The following is a 13,537-nucleotide window of genomic DNA, read 5'->3' as shown; positions in this document are numbered from 1 at the left end:
CTTGTAGGTTTTCTTCTATCTCTTTGAGGAAAGAAATGATCTATTTCTTTCTATGATCATTGAGGAAGGCTTTCTTATCTCTCCTTTCTATTCTTTGGAACTCTGCATTCAAATAGGTGTATCTTTCCTTTTTTCCTTTTCTTTTCTCTTCTCTTCTTTTCACAGCTATTTGTAAGGCCTCCTCAGACAGCCATTTATCAGTGAAAAGAAATAGAGGAAAATAATGGAATGGGAAAGACTAAAGATCTCTTCAAGAAAACTAGAGATACCAAGGGAACATTTCATGCAGAGATGGGCTCAATAAAGGACAGAAACGATATGGACCTAACAGAAGCAGAAGATATTAAGAAGAGATGGCAAGAATACACAGAAGAAATGTACAAAAAAGATCTTCATGACCCAGATAATCATGATGGTATGATCACTGATCTAGAGCCAGACCTCCTGGAATGTGGAGTCAAGTGGGCCTTAGGAAGCATCACTATGAACAAAGTTAGTAGAGGTGATGGAATTCCAGTTGAGCTATTTCAAATCCTGAAAGATGATGCTGTGAAAGTGCTGCACTCAATATGCCAGCAAATTTGGAAAACTCAGCAGTGGCCACAGGACTGGAAAAGGTCAGTTTTCATTCCAATCCCAAAGAAAGGCAATGCCAAAGAAAACTCAAACTACCACACAATTATACTCATCTCACATGCTAGTAAAGTAATTCTCAAAATTCTTTAAGCCAGGCTTCAGCAATATGTGAACCATGAACTTCCAGATGCTCAAGCTGGATTTAGAAAAGGCAGGGGAACCAGAGATCAACTTGCCAACATCCATTGAATTATCAAAAAAGCAAGAGAGTTCCAGAAAAACATCTATTTCTGCTTTATTGACTATGCCAAAGCCTTTGTGTGGATCACCACAAACTGTGGGAAATTCTGAAAGAGATGGGAATACCAGACCACCTGACCTGCCTCTTAAGAAATCCATATGCAGGTCAGGAAGCAACAGTTAGAACTGGACATGGAACAACAGACTCATTCCAAATAGGGAAAGGAATACGTCAAGACTGTATATTGTCACCCTGCTTATTTAACTTATATGCAGAGCACATCATGAGAAATGCTGGGCTGGAAGAAGCACAAGCTGGAATCAAGATTGCCAGGAGAACTATCAATAACCTCAGATATGCAGATGAAACCACCCTTATGGCAGAAAGCAAAGGAGAACTAAAGAGCCTCTTGATGAAAATGAAAGAGGAGAGTGAAAAAGTTGACATAAAGCTCAGCTTTCAGAAAACTAAGATCATGGCATCCAGTCCCATGATTTCATGGCAAATAGATGGGGAAACAGTGGAAATAGTGATAGACTTTATTTTGGGGGGCTTCAAAATCACTGCAGATGGTGACTGTAGCCATTAAAATTAAAAGACACTTACTCCTTGGAAGAAAAGTTATGGTCAACCTAGATAGCATATTAAAAATTAGAGACATTACTTTGCCACAAAGGTCCATCTAGTCAAGGCTATAATTTTTCCAGTGGTCATGTATTGATATGAGAGTTGGACTACTAAGAAAGCTGAGCACCGAAGAATTGGTGCTTTTGAACTGTGGTGTTGGAGAAGACTCTTGAGAGTCCCTTGGACAGCAAGGAGATCCAACCAGTCCATTCTAAAGGAAATCAGTCCTGAATATTCATTGGAAGGACTGATGTTGAAGCTGAAACTCCAATACTTTGGCCACCTGATGTGAAGAACTGACTCACTGGAAAAGACCCTGATGATGGGAAGGATTGAAGGCAGGAGGAGAAGGGGATGACAGAGGATGAGATGCTTGGATGGCATCACGGACTCAATGGACGTCAGTTTGATTAAACTCTGGGAGTTGGTGATGGACAGGGAGGCCTGGCATGCTGCAGTCCGTGGGGTTGCAAAGAGTCAGACATAACTGACCGACTGAACTGAACTGACTGAACTTGTAGGTTGGGGCAGCACAAGTCAATAAAATAAGAGGCCCACTTAAACAACATATATTTCACTCTGTGTGTTTCTGTTTTAGCCATTAGCTATTAACAACTAATGAACCAGAACTTTTGTTGTATTCCCATCTAAATATTTGGTTTCTTGATGAGGAATTTTAAGGTACTTTTCCTGTTTCCAGTAAAGCCCCTGTACCTCAGTCTGTATCAGAGCTTTCCCGCACTGTACCATATCTCCTTTACACTAGTAAAGTGCTTCCTTGGCCCTTTGAGCTTTGTGTGGGTGGTAGTTTCTCAGTGGTGTCTGACTCTTTGTGACCCCATGGACTGTAGCCCACCAGGCTCCTCCATCCATGGGATTTCCTAGACAAGAATACTGGAGTGGGTTGCCAGTTCCTTCTCCAGGGGGTCTTCCTCACCTAAGGATTAGACCTGGGTCTCCTGCATCGCAGGCAGATTCTTTACTGTGTGAGCCACTAGGGAAGCTTTAAGAGTCATCTGTTCCTTCAGCATTTGGTGTAATGAGGCGCTGAGTTTATCTCTAGGAGAAGCTGACCTCACAGCTTGGGAGCTGAGCAGTTAATGCCAACTTATTGGCTGGATCACATTTCTATTTGAGTTTCAGTGAAAGGGTCTGCAATCTTCAGCTACCACCGGTGAAGTTCTCTGATTCATCCCTGAGATGGGATGTTCTTCTCGCTCTTATGCTCTTTCCCAAACTCTGCAACCAAGCACTTGGCTACCAAGTGGGCAGTGGGAGGGGCACAGAGTACAATGGGATCCATGCCAGACATGTAAAGAGCTGCCTTTGAAAGCTCGTGGTGAAAGGCATCACGCCTTTTCTCCTGACTCCAGCTCCTGTGGCACCTGGAGGCCTCAGACTCTTTCCAACGCATCCATCCAGACAGCCCCTCCAATGGCTCCGGGTGTTTTCCAAACGTAGGATGTTATCACTAGCACCTTGACTGTGATCCTTTGGGTTTTGGCTTTTAGTTGAGCGGTTCTGGGTTTTGTTCAATCCTTGACTCCAGTTGCATTCATTTTGGATTTTTGTTTTGCAGAAACCAGTGTGAAGGTCAATACTATGAGGTACATGGAAAGGCTTGAGGAGAAACTGCACAGGTAAGGAGGGTGATTTCTTCATCACAGACTCAATGGTACCTCTGGATCCTTCATTATAACAGAATTTAGTGAAAGCAAAGAAAAAGGCTAGCCAATTCATCATAAATTAGCAAAGTAAAACACACACAAAAAGGAGTTCTTTGAACCCTGTAACAGAAGAATCAGGTGTCGTACAAACATCTCCCAGCACTTTTTTCTTTTTATAAAATGTAAGTAGATTAAGATGTTGAGAAGTGTCTGAGGGAGATCACAAGAGAGTTTTCATGTTTCAGAAGAAGAAGAAGAATCTTCCTTGGTATGTTAAATTCAGAATGTATGCCTCGGTCTGTCTTCCTGTTCTTTTAAATGTCTGAAGTGGCTGTTACGGATGTTGACCCGGCTTATATATGTTTTGGGACCATAGAAAAATGCCCAGCTTAGGTTCTGTTTTGAATCTTGAATCAAAACCAGCGTGGAAATTCTTGTGCCTTTTTTTCTTAACCCAATTAGGCATTCAGATTTGAGAAACATTAGGGATGCTGCGGCATGTCAAGATGTTTCTGGAGTTTATGGACGTGTACTCATGAAAATAAACCCCAGCCACCAGGCTCTGTTCCTAATTAAGGAAACACGTACAAAAATGTAATATGTGCTTTCTTCCCTGGGACTCATTTAGCTTTATGGAAAATGTTTTGCTACTATTTTGGAAATTGTTAAATAACTCTTTAAATAGGCTATGCCTTAAACCTTTGTCTGCCAGGGCAATGCCATCGGCTAAAATACTGCTTCTCCCTTAAGATGTTAAGAGGAGCTGCCTTGCTGAGCTTTGCTCTGCAGGGTGGATTCTAATGCGTGGAAAGCAGGTTCTTCCGGCCCCAGAGGTGGGGAGGAACTATGACAAAGGTAGTCAGTAGTGTGCAAGGGGTGAGAGAGCGTGTAGGTGAGAGGCATCCTCTGAGGAGAGGTCTCTCCACCTTAGAAAGTAGGGTGCTCCCCTGGCTCAGGTGTGCTGCCCTGCCTGGCACCTGCTCTCCCACGTGTTCTGCTGGGGAAGGTTTCTGCACATCCCTTTTGGTCTTAACTCTAGTTATCATGTTTTAGCCATAAACAACACACACACACCAAGTATTCTGTTAGGTGACTGGACGGTAGGTTGGGGTTGTAAGATGTGGGTCTAGCTATAGGGTGCCCCTTTATTGTTTTTTTATTGGCGGGTAATTGCTTTACAATGTTGTGTTGGTTTCTGCCATGCAATACCATGAATCAGTCATAATTATACGTATTCCCTCCTTCCTGAGGCTCCCTCCTCCCATACCACCCCCTTGATCATCACAGAACGCCAACCTCACCTTCCTGTTTTTTAACAGTTTCCCACCAGCTATCTATTTCACACATGCTAGTATATATATGTCAGTTCTCCTCTCTCAACGTGCCCTGTCCTCTTCTTCCCCTACTGTATCCACACATCCATTCTGTATATCTGCACCTCAATTCCTTTTCTGCAAATAGGTTCATCAGTACTGTTTCTCTAGATTCCATATGTATGTGTTAATATACTATATTTGTTTTTCTGACTTACTTCATTCTCTATAACAGGGTCTAGGTTCATCCACCTCACTACAACTGATTCAAATTCATTTCTTTTTATGACTGAGGAATATTCCATTATACATGTGTGCCACTTCTTTATCCATTCATCTGTTGATGGATGTCCGGGTTGCTTCCATGTCCTGGCAGTTGTAGACAGTGCTGCAAAGCACCCCTTTAAATTGCAGCTCTATCACTTACCAATTGCCTAACCTCAGGGAAGCATTCACCTACCTTCAGTTTCTTTATCTATAAAACTGATGGATGGGAGTGTGCATTTTATTGTTCACTGTATATGAAGCACTCTTATGGTCAACTGCCAACAAACGTCCATTCCCTTTGCCTCTTGCTACTTTCCGGCCTTCCTTGCCTTAATCCTCAAACTGGCTGAACAGTCATGCACAGCCTGCACCCTCTCCCCTCCAAGCCGGGCCCCTCTGCTGTGCATGCAGTCAGGGAACGGCCGCTCGGCCAGCTGCTCGGGCCGTCCCACCTAACACCTGTGCGGAACCAGGGCCTCCACTCACTACCCCTTCCCTCCTCTCCCCTTGGAGTCAGTCAGTAGTCCTGGCACGCCAGCCCCGCAGGATCCTCTTGCCTGCCTGCATTCACCACACTCGTGTGGGTCTCCCTGAATGACTCGCACAGCTGCTTTTTACATTTCCTCTGAATCCATTGTTGCCCTTTATACCCCATTCTCCAGCTGCTCTTGAGGGAGCATCTTAAAATACAAATCTGGTCCTTGTGTATCCCCATCCTCCTGAGGATAAAGGTTAAATGTCCCACCGTGGCTCCTCCCATTCTTCCGTGTGGCCTCTGTGGGAGGCCGTTTAGTATCAGCCATCATCACTGGTCGCCACCCTACTCCATGCCTGCTGATTCTCTTGTTTCTTAATGCCACTGTGGTGTTTTTCTAGAGAGAACATAATTCAGAATAGAAAATGGTCAAGGGACATTGTTCAGGGAAGAATTAGGTTGAACCATGTGAAATTACTGATGTTAGACCATTTTGACCTAGAAAATGACAATTTCTTATGGTTCAACTAAATATCTAGTGATCTGGAGTCATCTGCAGTAGGTCAGATGCTCTGGCCTGAGACTGGCCAGTCTGCTTCTCCATGACGCACCAGCCTATGTGTGGACATGAGAACTCTCACCTCCTCCTTGGCATATGCTCCAGGGGACTCTCTTATCTCCACCCCACCAGCCCTCCGTCTGTGTAAGCCTTGTTCATCCTTCACATTTCAGACATCTTCTCTTTGAAGCCCTCCATAACTCCCCAGGACCAAGCCATGTGCTTGCACTGAATTATTCTCATTCTCAAAGTGCTTAATGTCAGGTATGGAAGATTACATGTCTTGTTCTGAATGTATCCTCAGTGATTTGATAGGTCAGAACAGTTTAGAGTGCCAAACAATGTCTGCTGAACGAATCATTGAATAGACGAATGAATGAATGCTGCCAATCTGTGGACGCCGCGATGTCATATCTGTCACCTCTTTGGCCTTGTGAATGCACGACGGACGGACGTTTGTGACTTGGGATCCATCAGCCGTTTCCAGGGACCAGGGTGGTGGCTGGCTACCTTCCAGCCTACTTCCTGAGGGCTCTTTCCATGACTGTTTCAAGTTTTGAGGAGGTCTGGCCCACATTTGTTTGAACTGTTGTGGTGGAAACACACGAAGAGACAGGAGAAAAGGCAGTGGGGTCTGTGACCTCTGAGCAGTGGACAGAGGCCGAGAACTGGTATGCCCCCAGGGGTATGCTGGTGAATTATTGCTGCCTCAAAGCAGGAGGCCAGCCTGGGGGCCACGGAAGTGTGATCATGGTTGGCCTCTTCCTCCCAACACAGAACCACCCTCCCCACTAGGCTTAATGAGTGATAGTTGCACAATCCTGCTACAGTCAGTTCTTTCTAAGAGAATCAATGTTTTAAAGCACAAAAGCAGTTTTTAGCCCTTCATATGGTTTGCATCATGGTGGCTGCTCAATTAATTGACAAAAGCAAGGTGATAGATGCCGATGAAAATCTTTGTTATTGATTTGCAGTGTTTGTAGTGTCTCTTGAACATTCAGGGGTTTAGATGGACAGTGCTGATAAATGAATGAACTGCTCATTTCCCGACAAAAGCTGTTGAGGACACACTTTACCATCAGTGTCACCACGAGATTTGGATCTGGCCAGTCATGATTTTAGGGTTTCCCTGGTGGCTCAGTTGGTAAAGAATCTGCCTGCAGTGCAGGAGACCTGGATTTGATCCCTGAGTCAGGAAGATTCCCTGGAGAAGGAAATGGCAACCCACTCCAGTGTTCTTGCCTGGAGAATCCCATGAACAAAGGAGCCTGGCAGGCTACAGTCTATAGTGCTGCAAGAATTGGACACGACTTGGCGACTAAACCACCACAGTCATGATTTTGGAGACACACCTAAATGACAACAACATCTTTGTTGAGACCCGGACACTCAGGTACTGAGACAAACTGGGGTGGGTTCAATGTTCCTCTCTCTGTCAAGAAAGTCAAATGAATCAGAAATTAGGAAATAATTGACACTGTCAGCACCTCAAAGGTATCTCCTCACAGTACAGAACAAAAAGTGAGCAAGTATTAAATAGGGGTTTCTAGTATATAGTAACTGAGAAGGCAATGGCAAGCCACTCCAGTACTCTTGCCTAAAAAATCCCATGGACGGAGGAGCCTGGTAGGCTGCAGCCCATGGGGTTGCTATGAGTTGAACACGACTGAGCAACTTCATTTTCACTTTTCACTTTCACACATTGGAGAAGGAAATGGCAACCCACTCCAGTGTTCTTGCCTGGAGAATCCCAGGGATGGGGAAGCCTGGTGGGCTGCCATCTATGGGGTCGCACAGAGTCGGACACGACTAAAGTGACTTAACAGCATAACAGCAACCACAGTATATAGTAAACAAATAATTTGCCTTTTGATAATCTGAGTTATATAAAAAATGGAATTTCCCTCTAAATTTGAATGTAAAAACATTAAGAAGGTTTTTAAAAATCTGATTTTTAAAACTGATTTTATTTGCTATCAGTGTTAACGCTGCCAGATATTTGATGCACATAAAATTATCTCAACTATATTATTTTATATGCTTGGGATATCTATTCCATCAAGTATAATTGTAAATAGGTCAATAGTAAAATCATTATTTGTAAATTATACCCATAAGCTCTTTATTTCATGTAATATACATGAAACTAATGTGGGTTCTTAGTCCTGTCCAACTCTTTGCAACCCCATGGACTGTAGCTTGCCAGGCTCCTCTGTCCATGGGATTTTTCAGGCAACAATATTGGAGTGGGTTGCCATTTCCTCCTCCAGGGGTATATACACATATGTGTTTATATACACATACACAAACCTACAATCTTGCATTTGAAAAATAAACATTTCATAGTTATTATGTTTATTTGGAAAATTCCTTTTTAGTAACACGACACTAAGTGAAAATTCATGGATAATAAGCAGGTGATATTCTTTACATCCAACCTTATGGTTTGGGGTGACTTGGAGGCTGGGGAGAATCTGGGTTATTATTTCTCTATCACTGAAAGGCAGAGAAACAACAAACCTCTGGCAAATACACCTGTTCTCAAGAAGAAAAGGAACTGATGACAAAAAAATCTGAGTTCCAAGTTAGGTACATGTATGTTGCTGCTCAGTTCAGTTCAGTTCAGTTCAGTCGCTCAGTCGTGTCCGACTCTTTGTGACCCCATGAATCGCAGCATGCCAGGCCTCCCTGTCCATCAGCATCTCCCGGAGTTCACTCAGATTCACATCCATCGAGTCTGTGATGCCATCCAGCCATCTCATCCTCTGTTGTCCCCTTCTCCTCCTGCCCCCAATCCCTCCCAGCATCAGAGTCTTTTCCAATGAGTCAACTCTTCACATAGGTGGCCAAAGTACTAGAGCTTCAGCTTCAGCATCATTCCTTCCAAAGAAATCCTAGGGTTGATCTTCAGAATGGACTGGTTGGATCTCCTTGCAGTCCAAGGGACTCTCAAGAGTCTTCTCCAAGACCACAGTTCAGAAGCATCAATTCTTCGGCGCTCAGCCTTCTTCACCTGTTCTATTAAGGAGATGGGATTTGTGGACTTTCCCCACCTGTTTCAGAGGTGTCCCAGCACCCTTCTCTACCCCCAGGGAACCAGGAGGGTGGCTGCTGTCAGTTACAGGGTCATGGTCATTTCACAGACCCACTCCCTCTGGGATTTCCCCTCTGCTCCCACTGCTGCTACCCATTAAAGCATGAAATACCGCCCTCCTCCTGTCCCCTCACCGTCCTATTCAGTACACTCTGCCTCAGCAGCCAGAGTGACTTGGTCACTGCTCTGCTTACAATCCTTCTAGGCTCTTTTGCATCTGGCATAAACCCCACAGTCCCCATCCAGGCCCCAGGGCTCCCCATGAGGGGACTTCAGCCTGCTGTCCACCTTGTCACTGTGATCCCCACCCTCACTGGGTGCTCAGTGCTCCAGAGGAGCCTGTGCTCTCAGTTCCCCAATTCTCACCCAGCAGCATTTTTGGAAAGTCCTCCCCATGCCAGCCCCTGGGTGCACACTCATCCCCAGACTCAGCACAGTACCGCTTCTCTCCAGAGCCTCTCTGGCCTCCTCTTGCTTCCTTCTAGGTTCCCACAGTGGGAGTCACTTATAGCAATCTGTTGCATTGATTTCTGTTTTATTCTCTTGGACTGTGAGCTCCTTGAGCATGAATGGGTTCCAGGCCAACCTTGCTTTGTGTTCCAAATGGCTGGCATGCTGTTTGGCATGGGGTAAATATTCAATAAAATTAAGAATGCAAGAGTGGATAGATAAGTAGCTATTGTATCTTAAAATGTTATTTTCAACTATTCAATTTAAAAAATCAAGGCAGCCTAAGAAGATGCAATGCTCCAGAAATCCATTTGTCTTGCCATAAAATCTTAGTGAGATGAAATAGAAAAGGAAAAAATCTACTCTTAACGAGTCTTCTCCACTTCTTTTACTCCTTGGGTTTCCAGAGGTATGATAGTAACTAAGCATGATATTTTGGCTTCACTCATTTTCACTTACAGCTGAACCTTGCTTGAATTTCTATTTTCTCAATTATTATTATTTGGGGTTATATTTGTTCATTTGTTTTATTTTTTAGATTCCACATAAAAGTGAAAGTATACAGAATTTATCTTTTTCCATCTGACCTATTTCACTAAGCATAATACCAACCCAACCTCCTCCTGGCATGGTCCATACATGTTGCAAATGGACAAAATTTCATTCTTTTTTTAATGGCTGAGTAATATTCTATTGTATATAGAAGATGTGGTATCTGTTTTCTCAAATATTACATATTCTCTCTTAACTGTCTTTCTCAAAGAGGCAAAAGGAATATTCAGAGGTCTTGTAGATGAGTTTCATTTTCATTGATTATATGTTTTCAGTTCAGTTCAGTCACTCAGTCGTGTCCGACTCTTTGTGACCCCATGCACTACAGCACGCCAGGCTTTCCTGTCTGTCACCAACTCCCGGAGTTCACTCAAACTCACGTCCATTGAGTCGGTGATGCCATCCAACCATCTCATCCTCTGTCATCCCCTTCTTTCCCAGTCTTCAATCTTTCCCAGCATCAGGGTCTTTTCCAGTGAGTCAGTTCTTCGCATCAGGTGGCCAAAGCATTGGAGCTTCAGCTTCGGCATCAGTCCTTCCAATGAATATTCAGGACTGATTCCCTTTAAGATGGACTTGTTGGATCTCCTTGCAGTCCAAGGGACTCTCAGAGTCTTCTCCAACACTACAGTTTTAAAGCATCAATTCTTTGGTGCTCAGCTTTCTTAGTAGTCCAACTCTCACATCCATACATGACCACTGGAAAAACAATAGCTTTGACTGGATGGACCTTTGTTGGCAAAGTAATGTCTCTGCTTTTTAATATGCTGTCTAGGTTGGTCATACCTTTCCCTCCAAGGAGCAAATGTCTTTTAATTTCATGGCTTTAGTCACCATCTGCACTGATTTTGGAGCCCAAGAAAATAAAATCTGTCACTATTTTTATTGTTTCCCCATCTATTTGCCATGAAGTGATGGGACCAGATGCCATGATCTTTGTTTTTTGAATGTTGAGTTTTAAGCCACTCTCCTCTTTCACTTTCGTCAAGAAGCTCTTTAGTTCTTCTTTGCTTTCTGCCATAAGGGTGGTGTCGTCTGTGTATTTGAGGTTATTGATATTTCTGCCAACTTTTATCTTGTATCTAAACATGTATGGAAGTAATTTATCATTGTCCAATGGTCAGCTCACCTTTGTGGCTTGTGGGCACCAAGCCCTCCACCCTAAGGCTCCACTTAGACTTGTGGAATCTCTTGTATACATGCCTGATAGTAAAATTTCTCTTTTTTCTACATTTTTATCCCCGAAGTTAGATGTTAAAAACTGCCACAAACTATAGGTGTAGTTTAGTGGATTATAGGTTGTTTCCTTGTACTCTTCTGTGTTTCTCAAGTAGGTTTTTTTTTTTTGAATATGCATCATACTTTCACAATCAGAGAAGAAAGCAGAAAAATCATTAAAGTCTGTTTTGAATATGGCAGTGATTAAATACTTTTTTTTTTATAGGCTTTCTTAGCATGAGAGGGACAATCAAAAACTTCTTGATCTTAACCTGAAATTTACTTAGAGACTGATATATTTTTCCAAAGGTGGTTTGGTTCTTTTTTTAAAATTAATGTTTACTTTCTGTTTATCTTGCAATTTCAATATATTCAGCCTACAGGGCAGTGGTAGCTCAGGGAATTCATTCTGCCTGGTGGCAGGCACAGAGAGGATCTCCTTAGTGGCTTCAGCCTGGACCCCACCACCTTCGTAGCTTGTCTGTCTGGACAGCTCTGCCTTCAGCCCAGTCATTTGTGGGCGAAGCTGTCCTGTGTTCTAAGCCAACACAGCGTACCATGTGGAGGACATCAGGAGACTAAGGCATCATTTCTCTGCCCACAGGGTGTGCCATCTGGAGGGGAGCAGCACTGTCCACATGTACTTCAGGGTTTAAAGTCTGTCCCCTCACCCAAGGCTCCAGGAACCCATCAGTCAAGGCTAAAAGCAAGTGTTGATGACCAGGTGCCCACCGTCTCAGGAAGATGGGAATTAGGGCTGAGGATGGGGTCTCTAGAACGCTTGTTTCCTAGACAGCTGCACGTAAGACGGTCCCCTCGGATGTGGGGAGAACACGTTAGCATTTCTGTTTCACTTTTTCATTTCACTCATTTAGGTTTTGTCTTTGAACACGTTTCATACGTATAAGGCGGTGGTGGTGGTTTTTCAGCTGCTCAGTCGTGTCTGACTCTTTGCAGCCCCACAGACTGCAGCATCCCAGGCTTCCCTGTCTTTCACTATCTCCTGGACTTTGCTCAAATTCATGTCCGTGGAGTTGGTGATACTATCTAACCATCTCATTCCCTGCTGCCCTCTTCTTCTTTTACCTTTAATCTTTCCCAGCATCAGGGTCTTTTCCAATGAGTCTGCTCTTCGCATCAGGTAGCCAGTGTATTGGAGCTTCAGTGTATATTGGTACCTGCATACGATTTATCAAATGTGTGAGCACGTGTTTGTCTTTTTCTCACTGATGAGTGCCTGCATAATAAAAAGATAGTCAGAGACGGTGCTGAATTAGTGTTCACTTATTTTCCAATACTGAGTCCAATGTCACATTCAGTATATGACCATGCTATGCAGCAACCCTCTTTGTCTTCACATCCGCAAAGGAAAAAAGGAGTTAATTCTGTAAGAGAAGAGCCAGCTCTCAGATGACACAAAGAAGATGAAAGAGGCAGAGGCATGCAGACAGAAAGGGCAGGATTACAAACAGCATGAGAGAGGGAATTTAAATGTGGAGCTGTTGGTAACGTCAGGCAGGAATTCAGGAGCCTTGCTCAGGTGTCTGGTCTTCAAGAGCATAATAGCTGACAGCCCAGGCGCCGCTTCCGGGGAGTGTGGTCCACACTTGACTGAGCGGCACTTGCTTCCGGCCGTTCAGCAGCTTCCCAACAGGAGTTTAACAATGAATAGAATTCTTTGGGGTTCCACATAGAGTGTTCTTTATTCTGAATTATGCAAGGCGATTTTGACGTTTCTGTGCACCTGGAACAATCCATTTTCAACCCACATTGACCTTATTTCAAAGGCTGTTGAGGGAAGTGACTGTAAGAAGTGGCAGCCAGCAGATAGGCAACCGGCTGCCATGGGAACCCCTGCCCCCCAGGTGCAAAGAGAGAGAGAGCTGGATGCCCCCATCTGCGTTGTGCACTTTGGTTTTATTGCTTTGCTTCTGACCTCGGCCTTCCTCCTCCCCCTCTTGACAGGCACAAGTCAGACATGTTCCTCTCTCTTCAGACCTCACTGCTTCTCCACGGCCTCGTGCCGTTTGTTCCTCCTGAGTCTCGGGAAGGCAGGATCTCAACTTCTCTCTTTTCTCACCTCGGTTTGCCGTGTCCCTCCTGTGTTCACCTCCGTCCTCAGTTGGGAGCTGTTTGTGTTTGCGTGAACTCGATTTCTTTCCTCTTTGTCTGTGTCCGTCTCTCTATGTGTCTGTCTCTCTGCATGTCTCTGTCTCTCTGCTCTCCTCCGTCTCTCTCTGCTCTCCTCCGTCTCTCTCTGCTCTCCTCCGTCTCTCTCTGCTCTCCTCCGTCTCTCTCTGCTCTCCTCCGTCTCTCTCTGGTCTCTTCCGTCTCCCTCTGCTCTCCTCCGTCTCCCTCTGCTCTCCTCCGTCTCCCTCTGCTCTCCTCCGTCTCTCTGTGCTCTCCTCCGTCTCTCTGCTCTCCTCCGTCGCTCTGCTCTCCTCCGTCTCCCTCTGCTCGCCTCCGTCTCTCTCTGCTCTCCTCCGTCTCTCTGTGCT

General features: G+C 44.5%; 1 protein-coding gene across 1 annotated transcript in view; it reads left to right on the top strand.

Annotated features, from left to right (window-relative positions):
• DISC1 (DISC1 scaffold protein) overlaps positions 1-13,537 on the top strand; it is a 332,069-nt gene that overhangs the window by 241,351 nt on the left and 77,181 nt on the right. Inside the window, exon 9 of the mRNA XM_040242744.1 lies at positions 3,024-3,084. Within this exon, the coding sequence (XP_040098678.1) occupies positions 3,024-3,084 (61 nt within the window). The remainder of the gene's footprint in view (positions 1-3,023; positions 3,085-13,537) is intronic.

This window comes from Oryx dammah, unplaced genomic scaffold (assembly GCF_014754425.2).
Source record: "Oryx dammah isolate SB20612 unplaced genomic scaffold, SCBI_Odam_1.1 HiC_scaffold_6, whole genome shotgun sequence".
Classification (NCBI taxonomy): domain Eukaryota; kingdom Metazoa; phylum Chordata; class Mammalia; order Artiodactyla; family Bovidae; genus Oryx; species Oryx dammah.
The sequence above is the reverse complement of the archived record's forward strand: the minus strand, read 5'-3'. Positions and strand labels throughout refer to the sequence as shown.